The sequence below is a fragment of the Anser brachyrhynchus genome (assembly GCF_964034855.1).
Source record: "Anser brachyrhynchus genome assembly, chromosome: 7".
NCBI classification, from domain to species: domain Eukaryota; kingdom Metazoa; phylum Chordata; class Aves; order Anseriformes; family Anatidae; genus Anser; species Anser brachyrhynchus.
In genome coordinates, this window is record NC_137701.1 from 9,072,113 (window position 1) to 9,098,942 (window position 26,830).

The 26,830-nt window shown below is 41.5% G+C and overlaps 1 protein-coding gene across 13 annotated transcripts in view; it reads right to left on the reverse strand.

The window, feature by feature from the left end:
• Positions 1 to 26,830, reverse strand: part of ERBB4 (erb-b2 receptor tyrosine kinase 4) — a 580,719-nt gene that overhangs the window by 274,621 nt on the left and 279,268 nt on the right. For all 13 annotated transcript variants that reach the window (XM_080600555.1, XM_080600553.1, XM_080600542.1 and 10 more), the window contains one exon: positions 13,529 to 13,715. In XM_080600555.1, the coding sequence (XP_080456681.1) occupies positions 13,529 to 13,715 (187 nt within the window). The remainder of the gene's footprint in view (positions 1 to 13,528; positions 13,716 to 26,830) is intronic.

The window sequence follows — 26,830 nt, forward strand, 5'->3', positions numbered from 1 at the left end:
CACTATTTTTTAGTAGGTAAGAGAACACTCAACATTTATCAGAGTAGTTTCAAGAGCTTGTGCTGCTGCAGTTTAACACCATCCCATCATCAAGCCCTGGAAATGTCATAAAGCTATGCAAAAATAAGGTAAAACATTCCTGTAAGCCATTTTGGGAGCAAAGAGCACATACATTACCTGTTACCAGTGCTCAGCTGTCAAATGATAACTTACAAGCAAGCAACTTGTGAATCTGCAGTAACTTGCACACTTGCAGTCATCTTCTGCATCTGATCTTCAAGGAGCATGAAGGGGAAGCGTGATCCTCGCTCCAGGCCCAGAGGCCAGGTGAGGAAGATGATGGGTTAGATTTCAGTTCCATGCCAGCAGAGCAGTTTTGGTCAGTCTTCTCGAGTGCGAGTTTGGGCACTTAAGATTAGCTCGTGGTGGCCAAGATAAAAGCAGCCTGTCAGCTTAATGGTTGGAGGAACTCTGGTGTATATAGGATGAGGAGTACATAAGCACAACCAAAGCTGAAAGACACTGTATGGCAAGGGAAAGAAACATTTGCTTAAGGGCTCTTAACTATTCTTGCTAGCTTCAGGGGCATGAGGTAAGACTGCAGAGAAGTAGGTTTGCAAGCCTTTGTTTTTGTTCCTCTCTCCAGGCACTTAGGTAACAGGGCACAGGAGAACAAAAGGATTAAATAAACGGTCTTTTTCCAATAGCTGCCTTGAAGAAAGAAGGCTGATACCCAGTCATGTGGGCAACACTAGCACCACTTCAAGTTGAAAATAAGGGACAAGGTTAGTAGGGTACCAGAGCATTACCGTCAGCAGGGCGAGAGACACATTTTTCCCCTTCAGTTGCAGTTAATTTTCCCCTAAGTTGTCACGTAGCTCTTGGTCAAAGCAGTAGCAACAAATAAGAAAGGCCGATTCTTCACACAAGGCTTGCACTGGTTTAACTATAATCAGTTTTGAAGCCAAGTCTGTTCAGTAGGTATGAAATCCCAAGTGAATGCACTCAACTTAGTGCACAGACATCAATTTAGCTCATCCGAGTTACTGAAGTAGGCTAAATCAATACAAGGCACTTGTAAATGGATATAAGAGTACATTCATGTGGGGTTTGTTTCAATTTAGCAAGTTGTGTTAAGGAGCAATTTTAGTTAAACCCAGGTAAGTTTTCTTTTCTGGCTATCATTAAACCCTAGATTATGACACTAATCACTCATATCAGAAAGCAATCCTTGCACCTCCGAGCAGGCTACCCCAAGTCTCTGCAGCACACCCCAGGGAAGATGGATGTGCAACCTGCCATCTGAGCCTTGTAGCACAAACCCCTCATTGCTGGGGCAGCAAAGACACCATCGTGCAGCACCATGGCACATCAACACCAGTCACATGCTAACAGTGGGACAGAACCAGCAACCTGCTCCAGCAACCTCCTCCAGCAACCTTCGAGATGCCACCAACAGTGCAGCTTCCTTCTTTGAGGCTATCTATGTGCGCTCAGGAGGCAGCAGCAGCAAAGCAGCTTTCTCATGCTGCTCTTGAAAAGGCCTCGGACTTGACTTGGACACCAACAACAGATAGGAACAAGAGCTTTGAAATGGCCTCGTAAGACATGGGCAACCAACACACCCACCTTGCTGTAAACTGCTGCTCACAGGGACTCACCACCAATCTGAATGGCATCTGCACGCACAGAGCTGTCAGAGTGCCACATAGCACGTGAACTCTTCATCACATCGCTTGGAAAGTGCGAAGGAAGCTCCAATTCCTTCCGGCTTGCTACTCCCCTCCGTGAATTCATGCCTGGCCTTTGAGAAGGTTATAAAGGGATTGTATACGATATAATGCTTATCTGAACCTGACCAGCCCCTTCCAACCCTCCTTTTTTTCTCAATAAGAGCATTCTTTCCACATCCCTTAGTTTCTTTCTGAGGACTGAAACAGTAAGGTAACCTGTGACAACGTGTCTCCATACAAGCTTCATCTCTCTTTCCAGAAACACCCGAAGAAAAATAAGATGGAGGACTGCTGACTCCAGGAAAGGATGCAAGAAAGAAGAATTAGCAAACAGGGATGCTGGAGGACATTCCTCATGTCCAGGAAGCAGGTGCTCCACCGGACCCACCTGCTGTGCCAAGCAAGCAGTAATCTGTTCCACCCAAACACCGTGGGATGGACAGAGCCCCAAGCACAGAAACACACAGGACTCACGGCCACTTCTTTCTCAGAAGAAAAGCAGTAAGGTTGGACAGGCCCACTGGTAAACCAGTGATTGCAATTATATGTTTTTTCTATTTATATCAGAAACTACATTAACAGATTAATGTTTACTTCCCGCCGCTGCTAGCAGCCTGCAGGGGAAATGGAGCAGAATGAGGTCAGCAGAGGTCATAGCTCATACAACCCATCAGTACAGTCAAATTTGCTCAGCAGAGCTTTGATTACTTTTTCAAACTTCAAGGGAGGTTTATGGTAAGACTTGTTTTTTAAAGAAAAGGAAGAAGAAAAAGGCTAAAGCTAAGGCCAAGTTAAGATACTAATAAATCTCTCAACTAGCAAAAATATTACCTTTATTTGGGAAGCTGAATGCTTCTGAATATTAAATCAAAACCATTCAGCTCTGTACATGCAGAAGTCTTGCTCCTGAATGAAACTGGGGCTGCAGTGAGGTTTACTGAGCTTGCATGGGGCTAACCATACAGCCCTTGGGATTACTCCATTACGTAGTCACAGCCATTAAAATATCCCTCTCAGCTCTTCTTCCCACGTACACTGAGGAGGAGGATGCCCTTGCAACCTTACTTCTATGCATATTTCAGCTCAGTGCTTGCTTTTAAGTCTCACTTAAAGTCTCATTTAAAGATCAGCCTCTGAGTCCAGTCATTGCTAAAGCTTTTCATCACCATCACCTTTACCTCCCAACTATACTGAAGCGCACACCTACACCTGGCCTGGATTACCACCTCAGCGTGCTCACCAAAAGCATGGCTACCGCAAGTAATCATTTACTCAGCAGAAGTAAACCCCAGCCACAGGACCATAATAGCATCATTTAAGACCCCCTACATAACCCTGCACGGGCAAAGGAGAAGAAAAAGAAAAGAAAAAAGACAAGTTAAGTCCTGATCCACTCAATCAATCCATCCTGTGGTTGGAGTGTTTCTGAACAATCATCCCCTCCACCTCTGACCGCCCTACCTCTCCCTGGCACAGCCTCGGCAAGAGCTCAGACAGCCTCACTGTCAGCGCTGGTCGAAGGTGGCTGCCTGTACCTGCATAGAACTGCTAGCAAAAGCCAGCTGGGGACAACCCTTGGTAGCAGGGCTTTTACACCTACCTGTAGGGTAGCACAGCCTTCTGTTAAAGGAATAAATAAGCAGCATTATGATCTGTAAGAAGAGCGAGCAGCGTGCTTAACATTTTCTGCATTACATTTTATTTAATTATATTCCCATTGCTTGCAACAATGTGCAAAGGATCTGTAACTGGCTAAGGCTTGTAAGGAATTCAAATATTAGGGGAAAAGAATCATTATTTCATGGAAATGAAACACAGTTGTTTTAACTCTAGAGGAGAGGAGAAACCTGTCTCCTCTTTTTTCCACTTAGCTTCTCCTATGAAACAAGTAAAGAACAATTTCAGCAGGATGTGGACTGGGCCCTCAGACCAGAAAATAAACTCAGCCATGACCTAAATCTCAGCACAAAGTTTGCCACTATCTCAAGGGTACTTCTTTGATGTTGCTTTGGCTAAAACAAAACATCAACAAAAAACAACAACCACCACTCCCTACTCCAGAACCAGAGACCACTGGGATCCCAGTGTGAGAAGCATGGACACGAGGGCTCTGCATCCACAAGTAACCCCACGAGTGATTACAGCATGCTCCAGGGACACCCACAGTAGTCTGAAGCAAGTACACTGGGGTAAGTTCAGGCACCACAGCAAGCAGCCCTGCTAACAAGACAATTTTCCCTGCCAAAAAAGCAGGTAGCTCACATAAAACTCCACGTCAATACACTGGCACCACAACCTGCGGCCAAACTCACTCATTTAAAACTTCCTCTGTATGTCTGTGCCATTGGACACACTCTTACAACAAAGCAAGGATCTTATGACTGATGTTGGGATGAAATATGAGCGGAAAGCCACTTTTCCAGCCTCTAAATGTTTTCAAGGATTGTGGAAACCCTTCATTCCTTAAACCAGGTAAAGAAGCCAACACTGGATACTTTTGCAAGCTGAAATCTGACAGAAAACGTAGTCTACAAAAGATTCAATTACTTTCGTTCAAGTATCACCAAACATTTCAATTTGGTTGAAAATGCAAATTAAGCTATATAAAAAAGCATGAAAAGTCATTTACTATCATAAGTCATGCGTGTTCATTTTAAAATAAAAGATGGTGCCTGACTATTTCATCACTTTTCCCTCCTTTATAAGCTCCTCCATTCTTGCAGAAAACTTCCCTGATAACAGATATTTCATTTTTAAACAAGTGTCAAAAAATACTTTTGGCAAAAACATCTTGAATTCTCCAGTTCCACTCAGCCTCTGTGTCCTGCCCTCAGCTACCCGTGGCCCCTTACCCATTTTTGAAGCTGACTGACTCTGCAGCACTCCATTCAAACACTGGTGATAGAACCAGCTCCCAGAGCTGTTACAGCCTTTACCATCAATCTGAATGCATGCCTAGCTGATCCATTAACAAAAAACAAACACGCACACACAAACCATCCAACAACACAATCTCATCTTTCCAGCAGGGCAGAAAGAACCATGTTTGATGCTGCCCTTCCCTCCGTGCTCCCACATCAGGGGTACCTGTGGTTTCAAACTCAAAGCATGTGGCTACGCTACTTCTGAGGGGCAGAAGCAGAAGCCAGCTCCCAGGGGAACTCCAGCATAAGTACGGTGTTTGTAGGATGATTGGCTGGATGGACACCCTCTCTTCTAAGCCTTAAAGAAATGAAAGCACATCTATGAAAGTTTCACCAAGGGGGAAAAAAAAAGAAAAAAAAAAAAAAAAGAAGAAAAGAAGAAAAAAAAAAAAGAAAGCAAAAGGATTTTAGAGAAGACAGCCCCTTGAGCAATTTCCAAACATCAAAGAAAAAGGCCTCCAGCGTGTTCTCCTCACGTGATACCTTTGTTCCCCCCTCCTCGCCTGCAGGCGGCCCCTACAGCCCCGGACAGCTCCGCATCCACATGCATTACCTGCCTCCTGCTCTGATTGCCTCCCGCCGTCACCTCAGACCAATCAACGTTCATTTTGCATGGAAAGAAGCTCTCACGAAGCAGGTGGGACCAGCTGGGGGGTACCAGAGAACTACAGAGTTCTCTGTACAGAGAACTACAGCAGTTTTGTCTTAGCCACGTTTCTGTGCAGCCTGCCTGCTCCTTCGTCCATAACACAGTTACTGCTTAGGTGGGTGCTTCTGCTTTGCCATTAGACTGTGGGGCACATATTTGGGTGTTTGCCACTTTCTCACCTCTCTTCCCATGGTGACTTCCCTTGTTCTACAGGACAGTATTACTGGTTTTATGTTCCCTTCGAGGTTATTTTTTGCTGGGCATCTCTGCATCTGTCTAAGCAGCTTTGCAGAGGTGCAGGGCAGTTGGCTCTATGTTTCAGTGTTTAGAAAGCAGAGCCTCAACCACAGCACTTCAAACTGTCCAGAACTGCTGTCCTTGTTAGTCTTCCACGGCTGCGGGCAGGGCAGGGATTGCAAACAAGGCAGGCCAAAAAGGGGCTCTGGAGACAACTGCAACTGTCAGTCCCTTTTACTTCCCCCAGTCACTTCAGAAAGCTTCTGAAGGAAAACTCCTTCCTCCAACAGGAACCTCTGTCCAGAGGAGGGCGACGAAGATGGTGAAGGGCCTAGAGGGGAAGATGTATGAGGAGCGGCTGAGGTCACTTGGCCTGTTCAGCCTGGAGAAGAGGAGGCTGAGGGGGGACCTCATCACAGTCTACAGCTTCCTCGCGAGGGGGAGTGGAGAGGCAGGTGACCTATTCTCCGTTATCACCAGTGACAGGACCCACGGGAACGGTGTTAAGGTGAGGCAGGGGAAGTTTAGGCTAGACATCAGGAAGAGGTTCTTCACCGAGAAGGCGGTTTGCGCACTGGAACAGGCTCCCCAGTGAAGTAGTCACTGCACCGAGCCTGTCTGAATTTAAGAAGCGATTGGACTGTGCGCTTAGTCACATGGTCTGAACTTTTGGGCAGACCTGTGTAGTGCCAGGAGTTGGACTTGATGATCCTTATGGGTCCCAACTCGGGATATTCTATGATTCTAACAAGAAAAAAAAATACTAAAAAAAAATAAAGCACTGAAATTAATGCCTCTTTCATTCATCCAAACTGAAGAAGATAAACTAAATGACAAGGATTTCCATTTCAAATGACCTAGTCTAGACCAGACCCTGGCCTGAGCAGTGGCATACAGCTCCTTTCTGTCCCACACAGAACCTGGGATGCATCTTTTCAGCAGTGCTGCCACTACAAACCACACAATTTCTTCCTGACTGCAATGCTTATTGCATTTTACTTAAGTTATAGTGTAGCTCAGCACAGATCTGTCTACCAAACTTGGATGTTTTGAAATGCCACCCATTCCTGACCTGTGTGATTGAAACGGAGGGATTACTCTGTTCAGATGTTTAACTCCCTGCAAAGCATGTGGCCAGAGAAATCCCTGTGCTTTTAAAGCTCTCAAGTCACTGAAGTCAGGCAAAGCTACTACATTACTAGAAGGTTTCGGCATTACTGGATTTATCTTGATTGCCCATATTTCTAAAAAAGCTGAAGGGTGTTTCACACATCCAAAACCTGGACAATTTCTTACCTCATAATTGAAAAACGCACAGATAGAGAACTACTGCAGAGAGGTAAAAAGGAGAAACTGCCAAGAAAGATGGGACAAATGACATTATTATTTTACATGGCATTTTCAGGTGACAACAGCAGCACACCTGGATGTACTGTGTAATAACATTTAAACTAGCATTTGACGGTGTTACAAGCTAAATTCCACATCACCTCAGATCCTCCCTGACGTTTCATACCAAACAAAAGCAGCCTAATTAAAGTGGCAAACGTTATTGGCTCTATTGTAAAGATAGTGATTCACAACAGAAAGCAGCAGAGGTGCAGGTTACCATAGCACTGGGAAGGCTTTCCTCTATCTGCTCTAGTCTCCCCATCCTTCTACACACTCCACTCCCCTTTACACAGCAGCCATTTAATTAAGATCCAGGACAAGGTGCTTCTGTTTCCAGGGACCATACTCAGGCAGGAGCAACCTGCTGTGTCCACCTTGCTGGGTTATTTAGCCCAGGCACAGGACCCCAGTGATGCAGCTACACTAATTCTGAAGCCAGCCAGCCTGATGCTAGCTCCAGGTCCTGCACAGAGCTCCGCGGCGTGGTGCAGACATGCCTTGAGTCAGCTATCATTAGCTGGTATTAATCCTGACAGAGCGTCCTGAATACAACATCCTTAAAAGGGCTTAAGAGGGAGTTAGGCACTAGTTAACTTATAAATTAAAGTGTGAATTAAATTATCCACTGAAGAAAGCAAGGGGCAATTTGAATTTCATTTCATTACAAAGTCAAAGGAACCATGCCACTTTACACCAGCTAAGGATTTGGCCTAGCTTCTCCTCCCCATAATTTTAAGCCCTGTTTTGGCTGCTGGAGAGGCTGTGTGATGTGACCTTATCCTGTTGTGTGATACTGGAGACTTGCAGGGAACACTCTGTAAACAACTTGCAATAAACTGTTTTAGTCTGCTTACAATACACAATGTGCATTTCATAGTTTATCTGAAAATATTGGTTGGGCTGGGGGGAAGCAGCAAACAGCTTTCAGGGAGCAAAGGCAGGAGTTTAAGATAATCCAGTCTGTGGAATCCTTTGAGCATCTGATCAGAACACATTTACCAATAAATCATTACTATAAGCTTTTCCTTTTCTTTTAATTCCTTGCCATAATCATTCCAAACAAGGTTGCACATTTCTAACACCAGAGACAGAACTAAAAACAGTAAAGTGCTTTGAAATAAAGCTGAGCATAAATTAGTGAAAAACAGGTTGCAAAAAATCAGACATTAGTTATACCATTTAGCATGACAAAAGCATATCTGAATCCTTCAGAGACTGTAAAATTCTAGCCTTACTGAAATTAAAAATCCAAAGCTCAGCCATTGTTACTGAACATAATCAACTCATGAGCATAAATCTCTTGGAGCTCAGAATCAGTATTTATTTCTGGCCAGATACAATACGCCTATGTGCCTCGATACCACCTGTGAGCCATCTTCTGCTAGTTTGAGGGGGTTACAACTCAGCCCTGTGGGTCCCTTATGTGGGATTCCTCGGGGCCACGTCTGCAGCCGTGCACTGAGGAGCGCCTGGAAGAGCTGCCAGGCACTGATGCCAACTGGCACGGCACAGCCTGGATCCACGCTGGTAGGAGTCTCTGTGCTCGGCACAGGGTGCCTGCACGCTCCTGCCAGCAGAGATCCGTCTCCGGACTCCCCTGGCTACATGCGACAGTGTCAGGGGAGAGCATCAGCAGCAATGGGGCAATTTTTTTTCAAGACATTCTAACAGTGTCCCGGCGGAGACAGCTGCTTGCTAGCTGGTACATATGCATTTATTAGCATACGGGCAGTCACAAGCCTTGGCACTTCTTTCCATATGGGTGAGACAGGGGAACCTGTAGCAGGTCCTGCACCATGCCTCCAGGGGTCTGTGCCACAGCACAGAAGAGCTTTCCTTTCCCAGGGGAAGAACAGCCACGCTCAAGGTGTTCCTCTCTTTTCTTCTACCTGCTGGAGAGTCAGCAAAGATGTGCTGGGATACAAATGCCTCTGCGGTCTGTGCAACTCCAAGGCCACAGAGAAAGGAGCACTCACGGGCAGTTGCTGAGCTATTGTGGCTTCTTCTGGGCAAAACATTTTAACTCCTGCAGCAGCCCTGACTGCAGAGGGTACCAAAGGGATTTTTTAAACAAATTTCTCATTCCTTCACGTATCCTAGCAACACCTCTCCGAGGTTAGAGATGCGATGCCTTGCCCACCTGTTGTATAGGAAGCCCGAGGCAAATTACATATTGCTTTCTTCCCAGTTCGCCCCACTAGTAGGAAGCCGCAGCAATTAAGGAGTACACCACAACCAGCACATCCCAGCCTCATCTGCTCAGGCCAGGTGTCATGCTCAGGCCTTTGCATCTCTAAGCACTGTGAACTCAGCAGTGGCTCAAGCGACGTGCGAGCACTCCAAGGACAGGCAATAGAAAGGCAGAAGTCTTACCCCTCTGAAAGAACGCTTGATGTGCAGTCACACGGGGCTGAAGAAGCTCAGGCCCTGCACAGGTATCTAAGGAAGATTCCCAAAAGCACCTTTGGTCCCAAATGTGCAGAGTCAACAAAATCAAAAGAAAATATGACTCCTCCTGTGCCCTTCCCCCAATCTCGATTGAGCTGCAGTGTAATGATAGTAAATGAACAGTCCTTGTTAAAAAAAAAAAAAAAAAGGCAAGAAAAAGATAGAAAATCACTGACAATTCGCCTTTTCTAGAGAAGTGGTCATTCTTCTTTTGACCCCCCCTCCACAGTACCCTTTAGTATTTTTGATTTCTTGAGGAAAAAATATATTGAAAATGTTACAGAAATTATCACAGAATGTTCAAATTTTGTTTTACAGAACAATTAAAAATGTAATCAAAACTTAAAAAAAATAAAAATAAAAATTACAAAGATCTGTAGGAGAAGGGGAAATTTACAATGGATCACTTTCTACACCCAGTGAAAACAATCCTTTCCCCTATGACTTTCCTGCCAATCAAATGAGATTTCCTTGGCTATCACTGGCCAAATCCTTTGGGCTACATCATGCATTTGCCATTTGAACCATAGTTGCCTTAATTTAGCTTTTATCTCCATTCCTGAAAGCAAGCAAGCAAGAAACTACAAATTTTCCTGCTTTTACGTGTTATCAAACTAAGCACTCCTAAATCTGCTTTAGTCTAATACATTTAAGGAATTCCAGGGGAACTTCTGTTTCCAAGGCCAATAGGGAAGATGATGACGTTATCTCTGCTCATTCAAAGATGCATCATTTGCTGTAGATCTCTGTTATTCATCTTCACTCAGAAGAAAATATGGGATACTTCATAAGTGGTTCTGGCACTTGTGAGTTATCCCTCCTTCCCAGCTCATGAAGATAAATGCCATAATGAAATGCAGCCATCAGGTATTCTCTATATTTGGAGTACTCAAACTGTGAACAACGATTATGCCCTTTCATAGGATAAGTTAAGGTTGACTGCCTAGCTACATGGGAAAGACAGGAATGATTTGCAGTAGCTCATAGGCAGTAAATGGAAGAAGGTGGCATACCCTCAGCATCAGTTATTCTGCTAATCTCAGCCTGAATAATACGTTCAGTATGTCAAAACCGCATTTTATTTTAAGGCTACTTGGCAGCTGAATCTGCAAGCTGAGATGAGTTCAGCTGAGATGACAGCAGCCTCTTCATTAGTTCAATGTCTTTTTGTTTTTGACACTTGTGGAATCATTGACCAAGTTATTATAATAAGTGAGAAATAGATTTTTATAGGCAAGACTTTCTGGAAGTGTCACATGAATTTTAGGACCCGTTCCTGACCTGTCCTACACAAACAAAACTCCCTCTCAGGTTAACAGACATCATGAGCGAGAACTGAATCGTGCTTTCTGTGCAAGATAAAACTTACTGCCTTCACAGTTGTCTTTTATATATATATATATATATATATATATCTTAAGGGAAAAAATTCAAGCATTTAAAGTCACATTTAAATATGAAAGCGTGATAGACATATCTGACAATAAAAACACAGCTGTTAACAACGCACTAAAAATAATGCAATGGTACGTCACAGAGGGATGAAATCCTGCCTCTGGTTAAGTCACAGGATAACCTGCAGGTGAGAATAGCCTCTGCATTTATTTGACACAGAGGGTAGTGTTTGTATTTGAACACTGTGCAGTAACAGACTGAAATAGCATCAGGATCCCTGCATCCAGACACTGCACGAATAAGAACAGAACCTCCTGAGCTTTTGGGAACATAAGCCCTGGAAAGACAGTTCTTGGCATGCAAGGCAGGAGTTATGTTTATATTTTACTCCGGTGGAAGAAATGCACCATTCAAAGCTGGTCTCTTTAAATCTGTAGTGGACTAGAAGCTTGATGGATGCAAGTTCATGGGAACCACTTCATCTTAAATTCAATGCAAATCACTGGTTGTTTCTGATGTAAATACGGAGCGGTTGGTAGGCACAGGGAAGACCCAGACACAGCTGATCTTTTGTGGCCTTGCAACATCGCTGACTCCCGCAACCACCACTTATTTTTATGTAGTTATTAAGGCTGTGTTACAAAAATGACTTAACTATTAATACGCTCCAGGGAGAGCATTTGCAACAAGAAGCAGGTTGTGGGTTAAAATAGCGAGGTGCATCTTAAACGGTATATAAAATGGTCAAAGAACAGCTGCTGTAGGGACTCACAGGGTCCTGGCACACGCTGTCTAGAAAATGTTAGAGTATTTTTAAGTACACACTAGCTCATATTCAGCACCCAGAAGCTATTTTAAGCATTCAGCAGAGACAAGCTAGTGTTATTAGGGAACTTTTCTTCCAAGAGACAACAATACGTTTTGAGCCAAATAATCCCATCAGAGGGATTAGGTAAACACCTAAATCAGATGAAGTGGTTGTGATGATCTCATGTTAGGGAAGATTCAAAGGCTGAGCTAAGGCAGACTTTCTCACAACACTTGAAAAGACAGTCATGCTATTTGCTGGACAGTTTTGGTGTGGTGCCTATCACATAAAAGCAGCTTCCAGAGAGAACCTCTGGAGTCAGATGAACTGTTCATTGGCACAGGGCAGCTAGTTCAAGAACAAAATCTTGAGCCAGGGCCTAAAAGATAAGGTTTTTCATGTTACTGAGCAGTAAAGCCATGGCTAAACAAGCACTGAAAATACAACCCTTGCTTCCTGGCAGAACAGCCTCTAGCCCAAGAGAAAAGGGTTCCAGTCCTTTTCTAGCCTTGGCCTCACATCACCTCTCAGTCTCAGTTTCACCCAGCCTAGTGTCTTTCACAAAGCATTTTGAGACTCATAGACAAGAAAAGTATACGAAGAAGTAAAAAATTAGTACGTGATGCTGTAGCTGTGCTATGTGAAGGCACAGGCAGCCACAATGAATACCCTAAATTATAAGTGTGGGGAAAATGTGGGAATAGAATAGGAGAAAATTGGATTATGACAATGATAGAGAGAAGCGCAGCAGGGATTTAGAGACTTTGGGAAGCACACTGGTATCATCACGATGGCCTCAGTAAGCAGAAGTGTTAGAAGTCTGACCAGAAGAATGAACCTGATCAGAAAGTCTACTACAATTGTGTTTTATTCTGTAAAATAGCCAAAATCTCATTTTCCTTCCTATTTTTGAAAGCACCTCTGTACAACCCAAAGAGGCTTGAACAAAAGGGAACTGCAGGCACTTGTGTACCACTGAATATACCAACACAAAAAAAACAGGAGTGAAGGGTGCCTTAATATAGTTCAAAACGCTCCCACCTCCCTGTACTCAGGTTCAAGTCCAGGTCACGTCAGTGTTTGCACTGAACATTTAGCCACTTGCAGAAATAAGGCCATTTCACAAACACCAAAACTTAGAGTACAAATGATCGTAGCAGACACCACTCCCTTCACAAGGAACCATGTACAAATAAAACACTTCTAGTGAACTCCCTAAAGAAACTTTGCCACTGCCTGGCCTTTATTAAGTTACAGTGCAATACATGATACGATATTTAGCCAGCATTTAATTTCTCAAACCAGTTACTGCAGACCCTCATTTGGGAGATATGAAATGCTGACCTACCCCACATCATTATCCATCCAGCCCTGAATTTACAGATGACCAGAAAACATAGACTTAGCTTACATTTTTGCCTCAAAAAAATATCACTATATATAATAAACTTTTTTATTTGAAAGCGGAGGTCTTAAATTAAATACACCGAAGATCCAGTGTCCCCTCTCACCCACCTCTCTTTCCCCCACGTCTGTGAGAGCAGCAACAATGTTGACACAACAGCAAGAGCTGAGGCTGAGGGAAGCCAAAGCTAACTTGCCAGAAAATAGGTAACACCTGAAGCAACATAATAATAACCAAATTTGCGTTCTCAAAACTAAGAAAAAAAGTGCGTCTTTTCTTTCAACAATTCTTTTTGTTTCAAGTACGCTCTTGGCATGAATTTCATACATAGCATTTGAGTGGTACTAGAAAAAGTTCAGCTGTGATTCTGAAAAGGAATGAAATTAAGTACCAACGAGCCTTTCAAACAGTGTATAACTGCCAGCCTCTCATGGTACCTATTATTTGCACAATGTAAATGACTGAGGACATTGATGCACATGTTCAACAAGCTCTTTTTTTCCCAACTAATCCACTGCATTTACAAGTTTCACTTACCTGTCAAGTTCTTCAAGCCAAGTTCCCTGAGTCCAAAATTACCATCCTTTCTGTAGTTAAGAAATATCGCCAAAGCATATCGGTCTTCATAGAGTTTGGTCCCACGAACGATGCGCAGGTTCTCCAATGGCAGGTATTCAAATTGATTCAAAGCCACCAGAACATAGCCTGTGACTTCTCTGATAGACTGAAAGACAAAAATGAAATAAACACATTAGAAATGGTCCACTTTTAATTATTCTGATTTTTTCACGTAGCAGTTGCTTTAGTATGTGATACAGGTATGCCAGGAAAAAAAAAAAAAGAAAAAAAAAAAACCTTCCCCAAAGAATTCTGTTTCAAGTTCTTGAATTTAACCACATTTCTCTTTCAATGCAACTGAGCATATTAGACATACTGGCTTGAAAAGTAGAGAACAAAGGGGTAGACATTCTTTCCAGTTTCATTAAACTCGAGCAGAAATTCACAGTAAGCATAAAAGATGCATGAAAGGATGACTTTGCACAACTCAAAGCAGGCAGCAGGTCAATGGTCTCTTTAGGATATGAGCAGAATCCACCATAGCAACGCCACAGGTCAGATAAGGTAGTCTGTCTGTGAGTAACTCCGTTGTACAGGATATTCCAGGGTAAGAGTAAAGGACACAACATGGGGTAAGGAGAGACCACTGGAAGAGCTCACCGTCAAATAGGAATGCACGACAGAAATGGAGAGCACATTTGAAAGAGAAAATACAAAGCACGTAAGTTATATCACCACCTTGTACTTCCAAATAAATCAGATCACTAAACATTTGTAAAGATTCAAGTTTGATTTTGAAGTGCTGGTATCACCGATATACCCAGATTTTGATCAAAAGTAGTATCAAAACCATTAGCAAAATGACTGTTGCACTTTGGGGCTGGCTGAATACTTTGTTTGCTTTAGATAAGCTATACAACAATTCTCTCCTGCTCATACTCAAGACTTGACTGTCTGGGTTGTAAAGGGGAAAAAAAAAAAAAACCAACAGTTTTTCAAAGTCCAAAAGATTAACAGTACTAAGATGTTTTTTAAAAATAACAATGTTTTAGAAAACAAAGTTATTCCAAATAATTCAAATAAATGACCTAGAAATCTGAAAAGTGTCATTTCAACATTAACCTAGAGCGTTACTATCCTTAGCAGGAGGGACAGGTTGAAGGATGCTCCTGCCCAGAGGTGCTCCCAGAAACACAACCTCTGTGTTGGAAAAGGTCTCTCAAATACAGTTTTCAAATCTCACCTAATTCCATACCTGCAACAGCTTGCAATCACTGTGTATGTTCATATACCTATGTGTGTTCGTGTATTTAATGGACAGAAATTGACATAAATACGCGTCTGCTTAAGTAGATGCAAACACTTTTTTCTTCCCTTTGGCAAAGTAAATACCTTAAACAATACACAGAAATAAAAAATTCTACTTAGAATAACATGCCTGAACTATGAGTAACACAACAGGGACGCCAGTCAATGCCAGAACAAAAAACACACAGGCAAACAATGGCAAGCATTGAATTAAATGCGTTGCGCATGTATCGTTAATAAGGAAAGACAACAGATTTGCAGAACAAAGGACAGCTTTTGTTTTGCTGGTTCAGCACTGCTGACAAGATTTTGCCTGGAAGTGTGCAAGAACCTTTTAATTAGGTTTATAAAAGTTCATAAGATTATTGCCGAATGTGGCAGTATACATAATGAAAGATATATATATGCCACGGCAGTAGCCGTCCTTCTAATGTCTGATGTCTCTACTCAGCTGAAGCTGCTAAAAAAGATCTGGAGCTATTTCAAGAGTTGCTTGGCATCTAAACAGAGCACAGTGTCATTACAGCACTTTGATGAGAACCCAGTGAGTTTAGCTAGGTTGAGATGTACGCTTCAGTAGCTCAATATTAAATGCAGAGCTGCATTATTCCCTGGGACACTGATTCCATTATAATCAGAAGCTTTATAGCGCTTTCATGATAGCTCTTTTACTTTCAGACATTTCAGATTAGCCAGTTTGGTCAGGAGTTTGTTTTTCATCGTATCCAAAAATTTCCGTAAGCTGGCTTTTCTAGCTTCTCTTCAGAATTCAGGAAATATTAAAGTTATACTCAAGACATGAATTTCTCCACTGATGTTCCAGAGATACTGTGATTGTTCTAATTAATTTAAAGGGACATTCTAAACTTGGAATAGAATTAAAAATAAAAAATCAAAACAGTTCCAAAACTGCATCTAACCAAGTCCTCCCTGCCAATTTTTTGTCACTTACAAACATCTTTTCTATTTTAAGGTTACGTTTTATTTCCTCCGTACAACAAGCACACCTGAAATGACAATAATTTTGCATGGCACTTCAGTTACACACACACACTCACCAGCAATTTTCATCACAAAGTTTGGAAAATAAAAAACAGAGGAAAAAATAATAAAGTTCTGTTGTTGATATTTGTGGCCAACTGCCCCGTTTGGTTTATCCAACTGAAATGACAAATTATGGCAAGTATTTTGACAAGAGCCAGAGGGTTCTTTCCAATCCCATCAGTGTTACAACACCTTTTTCTCCCCAACAAACATATTTGCTGGAGAAACAGCCACATGAATTTAATTCTTGGGGAAATACAAAAAAGGGTGTCAAAAAAGGTGGAGGGAGGTTCTATTTGCTAGAACACAGCCTTCTGACTAAGTCTAGGGCCATAGCATTTCAATTTGGGGTTTCTTTCTTTATTCAAATTTGAATGAAAAAGACAGAGTAATGACATGTTTTGCAGGATGTTTTGGTTTTTGACTGGTTCAGCTTGAAAAAATGTACTGGGAGCACAGCAGGTGGCCCAGGTTTTAGCCACTTCTTGACAACACTGTCAGTTTGCAGTCACTGCTAGTTTTGACGTGATTCCTACTGAAAGTGGACACCTGCATGCTTGGAGCTCACTCCAGGCACTGTTGGAGTCACTGCAAAGATATCTGTTGGCCTCCATGCAGATTCTCAAATCCTCATGTCAGAAAGGATCATCCAACTCTTATCTCCTCCCCTGCAAGTCATGCCAAACCTAGGCATGTTTTGAACATCCCATCCTTTGATTTTGCAAAATTTTCCCTTTCTCCCCCGTTACAGCAGCATTGTGGCTGGAAATTCCCTGCTCATGCTACTTTGCCTTTCTTTGCCATCCTTCCAGTTCTTGAAAAAATAACTTCGAACCAGAATGCAAATTGCCACACCTCAGGGTCTGCCCCAAAACAGCAATGGCCACGCCTCAGGAACTGCCCCAAAATGGCGGCCACCGCTCCTCACATCTGCCCTAAGATGGTGGCCGCCGCGACCCAGTAACAGCACAAAAATGGCGGCTGCCGTGCCTTAGTAACTGCCACAAAATGGCGGCCGCTGTGCCCCAGTAACTGCCCCAAAATGGCGGCCGCCCCACCTCAATGGCGGCCCCAAGATGCTAGCTGCTTTGCCCCTCAGGCAGGCCCAGCAAAGCGCAAGAAAGTGTACAGCAAACATTGCCGCCGAGTGCTCAGGGGACAGCTTTTCCTCTCTAATGTACGCATTTTTCCTCCATTTGCAAAAAGAAAAGCTGAACGGCTTTAATGGTGTGAGTTCTGGGTTGTACTGTCTGGAATTTCTGTCCTTTCATCAGTGATAGCACATGGAAGCATTAGCCTAGCTCCCTTCAAGGACAGTTTTGCATGCATGTCTTGTTTAATTTCTCAGCAGCTAATACTGGCACATTATACCATGCACAAGGTGAACAGAGAAATGGGATCTCAAAATGAAAAACACAGAGTTATTTTCAGAGGTACCTTTCTAGAGGATGACCTGTAAAAATTAGCTCCAGATAACCCGTTCCCTTGCAATGTATAACCTAGGAGCTTTAATTACAAACAATACTAGCTGAGCACAGGTAAAGCATTTTAAGCTCCCAACAGCCGGGCCAGAATTATCCTGTCAGCAGGGATTAAAATACACGATTGTTACTAGTGATCTTAAATTGGCGTCTGGTTCAAGTCAAACAAACCCAAGTGAAACGCAGCAAAATAACGGGTAACTTCATTGAGCTGCCCAGAAACACAGATCAATGACTGATGAAGGAACCTGGGACTTCTCATAAACGCTACCATGTCCTTTAAACATCTATCGTGGAGGCTTTGTGATTTTTTTTCCACCAAAAGGAGAGAAATAGAAAGGGTGGATAACTGTAAATGAGATATATGTCAGGAATAAGCCAAGGGCCCACTTTAAACGCCATCAGTTGCCAAGTACAGTAAGCTCTATTTTGAGGGAATATCCATTTCATGACGCATCAGCAAGGCTCCTCGCACGCCTCAGCTGCCAGCAGACAACAGACGTCTGCTGAACCTGGTCCAAGGAGCTCGACTGACCCTCCAACGTGGCCCATGCATTTTGTCACATTATGTTAAATCCCAAGAAAGCTGGATGTCTAAGTGACACAAAGGGGAAAATATTTCCTAAGTGCAGAGACCTTTTTTTTTCCATGTTAATCACAGTTAACATGCCACAGCAGAGTTGTGAGCACAACTACTGTGAATAGTTACCACCACATCATCTGTTTCAGAAGCTTTTCACATCTCAAGCTAACTTGAACAGCATATTCCACATTTTGCTTTTTGATCAATTAAAAGGTAAGCATTAGATCTGTTAGAACAAAACCAAACTGGATACATTTGTTTCCTGTAACAGGGAAATTCAATAGTGCCATAAAGAGAACACTTGCTTAACTTTAAACAAGTTCCCAGGGCAATCATAATAGCCACGTTCACAAAATGCAGTCAAGCATGTTAGTGAGTGTGCTGATAACCTAAAATGCCATCAATTAATTTTCTTTTTTTTTTTTTTTTCCATACATTTTCACTGATGCAATGCACTGTCTTCCATTGTGACAATTAAAAAAAATTAGCATTTACTGAATTAGCAAAAAGTGGTCTCTAAGCAGCTACGGCAGTTACAGACCCAACTCCAAGGGAAAAAATAATAACTGAAATGTAGCCATGTGGAAATAACCAGCCTATTGCAATTTATGGAGCTCAATTAGCTGTTCCATGCATTGCTCATTGACAATTATAAATATTAATGGCAAGATAAACTGAGATTTTCAAAAGAGTTCAGGAAACATATTTTATGGGATTCAGGCACAGGGCTGCTTCCAGCTTCTCTCAAAGCTGTTCACAACCATGAGAAATATTTAGTACATACTGATGTTTCTCATGTCTAAGAGGACACTCCATTTAGAGACAATGTCAAAACTAACACAGAGCACGCATGTCAGGAATTTTGTTCCAGAACAAGCTCATGTCTTGTCTCCTTCCACGTCCTGTATTCTTCAATTACGTCAACATTCATGAAATTGTGGTGTAAAGCCCTTCTGAGCACCGGTGGCTTTTCTGATATGCGGTACAAGCTTCAATGAAAATCCCTCAAGTTTGAGCATACTGACAAGTATCAGAACATGGATAGTGAAAAACAGTTTTCTGGTTCCTGATCTGGAAGCAAGTAGTGTATCGCAACCAGAGTTGCCTTGACAGCTGCAGAGAATTTATTGTCCAAAACACTAAAGTTGCAGTTTAGATTCGGATTTGTTACAAAAAAAAAAAAAAAGAAAGAAAGAATTTTGGGTAGACTTTTAGTTTGCTTTAAGTTGTACTAAAAGAAAAGGATGGGCTTGGCTGTAATTTTGAAAAGAGCTGTACCTGAGGAGCCTTGTGCTGCTGCATGACTGCAGAACTGAACTGTGACTGAACATTTAAGACAGACAGTAGAAACTTTAAATCACTCTTGTCCTCACTGACACCTAGACTTCTTTGTTAATATGCACAATAATATCTTAAGCAACAAATCAATGGATTGAAAGTAAAGGATTTTCCTGAAATTTAAAGTAGCAGTCAGTGAGGAGCATCTTTTGTTAAGTCCTTGGAAATTTGTAAGTGAAGTTTTTGTGACAATTTATAGAAGCCACCCTTGGAGTGTTTGAACTGAAGTTTTGTTTACTGAATGGCTGGTCTTTACATTTCATTTTTTTCAGGAGTGGGCCTCTTCATACACAAAAACTGGACAATTAACTGTATGGTCATTATGTAGTTATTGAGTGTAACAGAGAAATCACATTGCTGCATAGGTGAAGCAAGTGAGGCTGGGACTGAGCTAATATACATTACAAAAAAGGTGATGGAGGTCTTGGATACAAAGCAAATGCCAATTTTAAATCCACTAAACTGCAGATCAATGTCCATATCTGGCATTTGGAAAGGAAGCTCCATAAATAATGTACAAGCGACAGCGATGGATAAAAATGTAGGGGGGAGCCTATGAAATGTGTATCTTGACTCATTTTGCAAAGCTTTCCTGGGAAAACAATGTGGGATATGGAAAGCTAAAATAATAAAATAATAATGTGGGAATGGGAACAGTAAATCTAAATAACAGATAAATAGCATGATAAAAAAAACCTCTAGCTTTCAAATTTTTAAATATAGGTTCTAGAGACATAGTCAAGTATTTTTCCTATTGACTGAGCTAGACTTAAGCTCATGTCAGCTGTCACCGTGTCTATATCTATTTTTCAGCTAAAAATATTGTATGACTAGAGAAACTGATTAGGCTTACATCAACATCTGAGTGTCTTTCTAACATTTTCTGTCTAAAACACAATTCCTCTGTTAGTGTACCTGCTTAGGAGGCGTCTGACTTTCAGGTATACAGGCTGCCTGAGCACATACAATAAATTCTAAGCTGTTTAAATTGAACTACATTATGACCAAGACAAAGCCTCCACTCTGTAACAACCCAATCTTCAAAGCTAACATCTTACTGTCCTGAGGAAAGCTAAGGATGACTACGTATTTAGCAAGTCAATACGAATTTTGACATTATATCTGTAGTACCTGATTGGCCTTCAACATATTTGCAAAGTGGTTTCCAGGAGAGTTTATTGTATCATCTCCCAAGGGAAAATTTAGTCATAAATTAGATTGGAAAGATTAAAATGAGAACATTATACTGTTACAAAATGCTTTACCATTTGGGCTGTTTAGCAGTAGCTACATTTTGCAGAAACTCAAAGCACATCAGCTTATAGCTGCCCAGTTACAGAATTTCCAATTGGAGAGATTAATGCCTTTTGCTTTCTTTGCATTTGGGAGCTTCAATCAAGTAAATCTTGCTTTCGAGGCAACATAAAAGTGCACAAACTACTACCTCATAAACAAAATAATGCCAACAGTCTGGAAGGATTTTAGGAAAGTAATAACCATGGGAAAACACATTGCCTTTTATCAATTTGCCTTAGACAGCTATAGTCTATAAGAAGCTGTGAGCACATTCAAGGGTCTTGGGACACCCACCAGGAAAGACAAAGTGATGGCTGGCTTACTGAGCGGATGGGCTGAAACTGCTTTAGAGAGGCACTGCGGGCTAGCAGAGTGAGCACTGCACTGGGAAGTATGCATCCCCTATCAGCACTGACATTCCTGTTTTGCAGTTGGACGGCACAGTCCTCGGAGCAGAGGGGTTTTCCTAGCAACACAAGGAGCCTTAACCCCAGTTGTAACTTTCACTGTACAAGGTTTCATGGTTGTATTTACACCAATTGCTGTCTGCACTGCTACAGACATCTGGAGATGATGTCAGTGCACTGAACCAGGTTGATGTATTTATTTTGGCATAACAAGATGTCATCTACAAAAAGAGAAAAAAAAAGTATTTGATTCCTCGTTGCTCTTAACTGTGAGGCTATAAATCCCCATGAGATTTCTGCTTGCGTCTAAGCTGAACTAAACGTCAGAAGCTTGACTATTTGGTCCTCCAGGTCAGGAAATGGTTGAAGCACACCAGGGAGCCCATCCAACTGGCATCCCCGAGCCTCCTTCCCAGGGAAAGAGAGGGAAGACAGAGAAGGAAGAGGAGGACTGATGCTCACAAAGTCTCTCCCAGCAAGTGGATGAAATTTTACAGAGACAATAAAAAGAAGTGAAAAAGGACGTTTTTCCCACAATGGTTATGAAAGGTCAAGGTACTGATCAGAAGTCAAATGGAAGAATACACAAAACAAATACACTACAGGCTGTAACAGTGTGTGCAGAATTGCATGCTCCTTAATGGAAGCTGCCTGCAGAAATCCAAGAAATGTTTTGTGTGCATTTAACAGTAGAAGGTGGTTTTATTTATTCGTCTAATAGATGACGAGCAACAGGCTTTGTGCATCAGACATTGTGATTTTTTTTTCCTTGTATACAGCCATGTTAGTTGGTATGAATTACTGTAAAGGCTATAGTTAGCCTGATAAATTACATACATTTATTAAAGTTTCTCCACCATCTACTGTGGAAGCAACAGGAGCCACTGGCTGGCACGATTCCCACTCCTTGGACCGATGCAGAGTGAATTAAACATCCCTGAGCTGAACAACAGGACTGTCACATATTCCTATTCAAAGTGCAGGTGAAGGTGCCAGGCCACTCCACAAAGCAAAAGGCTGTTTCTATTTCTGAACACAGGAAGCAACTGCACGTAGTGAAGATGTGGCAATCTTGTCAAATTTCAGCTAAACATCCTCAGTCTGAGCTTTGGGGTTTTTTCAAGAAGCAAACGACTGGCTGTCCAATCCCAAAAAAGCAGTTAGCTTTTTCTTGGAGAGCTTTTCTTTTCTTTCCCAAGAAAATACTTCCTTAAAAACATGCTTTCAGTGTGTTTCCTATGTACAACAATCACCCCTTAATGAGTATTTTAAATGCATTTCCTGGGAGGAACCAACTTTATTGGCACTGCAGGACATTTTTGCACACATAAATTACCGAATATTGGAGTTGCTGCTGTTTGTCTCGTTTTGTCGAAGAAGAGAATCTTCATCCAAAAATTGGATTTTAGCAACTCTGTTTCTAGCTGAGCACATACAAACAACACAATCTGAGCTCAGCATCACACCTTCCTATTGAAACTATTTCAGCCTTTGTGACTCTCTAATCTTCAAGAATAGAAACCCTGGAGAGATCCATTAATCGCTGGCTTTTGATTAGGTTTATTTCCATTAAGATAAAAAGTGAAGAGTCTTCTTGTTTTTAAAGACGTGGCTTTGTTTTGTTTAGAAGTGGGAGAATAGCTCTGTTATTCAGGCTTTAATGGATTGTTAAAGTCTCCTTCAAGGATAGATCCCTAATTTCTATGAGGTAAGGAAGTAGTAAATGCAACTGAATTTAAATTCTGAAGTATTCTTCAGGAAGAACATGTAAACTTCAGATTTTGAGATTATGAAGGGTGACAGCAACCAGAAAAACAACATCTAATCTTCAGTGACTGAGCTAACTATCAAGATAAGATATTTGCATTAATTTCACTACTTTTATTCAAGGGGGCATGTTACAAACTTATCCCACTCAGCAATTTCAGTGTGGTTCCTGAACAATGCAAGATGCTCAACCTTAGAAAAGATGGGGATCTTTTTTAATTTTTATTTTTGCTATGTCCAAAATTTTTAATAAACAGATGCCTTAAATATACCATTATTACTACATACAGTTATTGAAACAATTAAGAAATTGTGGTTCCTTCAATGTTCACAAATTACATTTTCATTTAAATTATAGGTAAGTTTATGGGGATGGAAGGCATTGGAAAATTTCTGCATAAAATTATTCCTCTCTCTTCAGGAACAATACCAGAAAACATTGTTTGCTCTTGATATAAAAATTCTAAACATCATAAGCATTAGGATTCCAGAATAAATGGTAATTTTACCATCATATTACTGGGATTTTAAAATTTTATAATTTTATTATGGGGAACAGGTCAAGCGACCAGAGAGGGAAGAGGAACTGCATGTGATCAGGAGCAAAGAAGGACAGAATTTATGGTTCATAACAAGCCAGGAAAATTCAGGTAGCCATAATTCTGGCATTATCTATTTTTTGAGTGCTTGAGTTTGCAATCTTACTGCTTTATTTTTGTATCATTTTGTTCTTTTGTTTCTCTCTTTTTTTTTTTTTCTTGGAGCCTGGCGGGAAAAGTATAATACTCAATGTAAGATATAATTTCTTTCAATACTTATCACCAGCAAATGATTGGACCAGCAATTTCTTTCCACCGGCTTAATTAGAGGAAACATCTATATTTAATAATGCTCCTTACTGTACTGAACCACACACAATAGCTTGTTGAAGGAGAAAAAGCAGAGTGGTTATTGTCATAGCTAAGGATGGAAGAAAGGTTCAGACATTAAAGTCATCACAGAAACAATGTTATTAAACTGCGCAGGAATAATCTCAAAGGAGATCCCAGGTGATTGACAATGATAAAGTAATGCAGCAAGCTAAAAAGGCCCTTCTCTCTTCACCTGTTTTTTATTAATACCTTTATTACCTTTCCCTCAAAGACAGCTTTTCAAGAGCTATTATTGTACTTCGTGATAAATAAAGTTACCTACCCCCTAAATTGAGGGCAGTCACCCGTGCACCCCTCAGCTGGAAGCTGCCCTTCAGCAGGAGAGGTCCTGCAGCCAGATCCCCAAAAACCCTCCATCCATTCGTGACCCTGAGATGCTGAGAGCATCTGAGAGAGCCAGGCTGTATCCAAAATCCACAAAAACAGCAAAGTCTGGGCTGAGTGGACTGAATTTGGCCACTACTGCTTCAGACTACTTAACCCCACAGAGCACACCGGGGACATATCCTCCCCAGAAGGAGAGCATGGGGTTGAGTGGTCATCGAAGACCAGGCTTAAGCATACACAACAGAGACTACATCAGAATGCCAAAAACGGTGTTTCATACCTATTAATTACTTTGCAGTCTACAAAATATATAGAAAGTGTCAGCTGCTGTAAACTAGGACCATCAAAGGTCAGATTATCATGAAATCATTAAGGCAACACTGCTTTCGGTTAGCATATAATTGCTGAACCTAAGCATACTCCATATAACCAATAGGAAAATGAATTATTTAAATACTCTTAACAAATAGTATTACCATTTTAATTACATTAGTATTAATTTAACTCTAAAAAGTGCCTTAGGATTTTGCAGAATTAAATTTTGTTTCTCTTGAGTTTTTACAGATTTCAGAGCTTCTACAGGACATACATCTATGTGTATATATATAGCTTTTATATGTATTTACACATATATATTTATATATGTTTTTTAAAAAGTGTGGTTTTATTCCTGCAGGATTTCTTATCTTCAGATATTTTGGGTGTCTAAAAATGCAATCCTTTGGTAGTTTCCTCACTGAACTGCACGCTGCTGCGAGACAAGAAAAATCCTGGATAAAAATGACAGCTTTTTCTCACTTGAACAAACCCAGCTCTCATTCTCACAGCACCCTGCCTGACTTTAAGGCTAAATAGGCAGGTATAATATCAAGTTGAAGTTGCAGGCATTTCTGGCTCCAAAGGATTTTTTTTTCTTTTTACCCAATTCTCTTCTAACTTGTAGCAACCAGTGCATTTGAAAGCCAACTGGGAAAACAGAAAATGGTAGGTCAGGACGTTTTACTTCTGGAGATGTAATGCGAGCACATATTCAGTACACTCGGTGCCAGCCCCGTGTCCATACATGCCGTTTCCTAGATAACTGTAAGATTCCAGAAGATGCAGCCAGACAACTGCTCTCTCCATATTGCTCCACAGCCTCCATTTACCCCATTATTTTTAGCTAGTTTTGATCCTCCCTCTTTTCTCATGTGGCCCTTGACAGAAGAAGTGCTTTGATTTCTAATAGCTCTTTGTTCACAGCTTCTCTGAATTTCGGTTGCCTTCTTGTATGGTCCCACTAGTTGAGGGCTCTGTTCGCCCTGTGCTTTGCTTCCTGGCCCAATCTTCCCAAACTGAGACTCCCTACCAGATGCACCACAGATACCTCTTAGGCCTCCAAAATTTCTCACTGAATGAATAAAACCATTCTATTTTACTGAATTGAATTCATTCAATAAATCTATGTATTGACTACATATATTTGGAGAGCATTAAGTTGAACGGTGTAAGTCCTGACTCTTGGAAGTCAATAAAAATCATTTCATAGGCTTCAGATCGTGCCCTTAATTGGCCAGGTCTTCTCCCCCCACAAAAAAATTTGATCATATAACAACCTTGCATAGATATTTCCAGGAGGTCTTCAAAACAGACTCTTCTTTCCCTTATAACCATGAGATATGACTGGTGCAGTGCAGACTGCAGAATGAACTTCACAAGCTCTAACATTTGGGAAAGTTTATATATGTAACTTTACAACCAGCCGAACACTGGCATGTTTGGTTGTCTGCTCATCTGAAACACTGCGTGTATCTGAGTGTGAGCGCTTGTGCACATTGCACTTGATACTTTCAAAGTCCTACATGCTGGGGGCAGAAGTGGCTCGTGTTTAGCTCTGTAACTCACAGATGCAGCAATGTATTCACAGTATTTCTCCTAACAGGTTTCCATGGATGGTTGACCTTTCAGCTGAATACTTTGACATCCCACTTTCCCCATATTTGTTATAATACTTTTCTATCCCCATTTGACCCTGGCAGTCCATGAATATTTGATACTAAATTAAAGCATTACAAACCAAGAGATAAATTCTGTTCAGGATGCAACCCTTGCAGCCCTTAATTACATTTGCCAGTGTGAATGTCATTGCAAGAGCTCTTGGCTTTGGCTATTGTTGAACCAGAGCTTGAGAAAGAAAGGCACTGTCACCTGCCCACACCTTCCCAATACCAAAGGTTTTTTAATTTACTTGACATTTGCTTGTGTGCCAGCACTTTCCTTTAGTTTGAACTGCTCCCAAGTACACGCAGCAATTAATACACAATTTGGGGTCTTGTTTTGCTAACTAAACGAGCCCAGCTTAGCCCTTCTAGTCTCTTCTTTGAGAGGCTCTCTATTCCATTCAATCAGCCAAGTAGCTCATCTCCCTGATTCTCTATTCCCCATCTATGAAAAAGAATTCACGACGTATCCACTGCTTAAAATTGCCTCTTTTTTTCCCTCTCTCTTGTCCATTTAGGCTGTAAAAGGGAAAGATCTGTGTCATATGACGTCCTTACACTACATAATTAAATTCTTAGCTGAAAATAAGTTGCAAAGTCAGGAGTGAAACACGAATTATCAGTAGTTACAGAAAAAGAGTCGTGATCTTTGCAAGTCAATGCTTAAAGCTCAGTAAAATGAGCTGGAAAGTGGCAGTTCCATATAAGCATTTATGTCAAATTATTCATTAAAACAGAGCCTACCATGATGCCTGCACACCCCGTACTACAAATGCTAGCAATTCTGCAATTTCCAGTGGAAATTCATTGGCTTTCCCA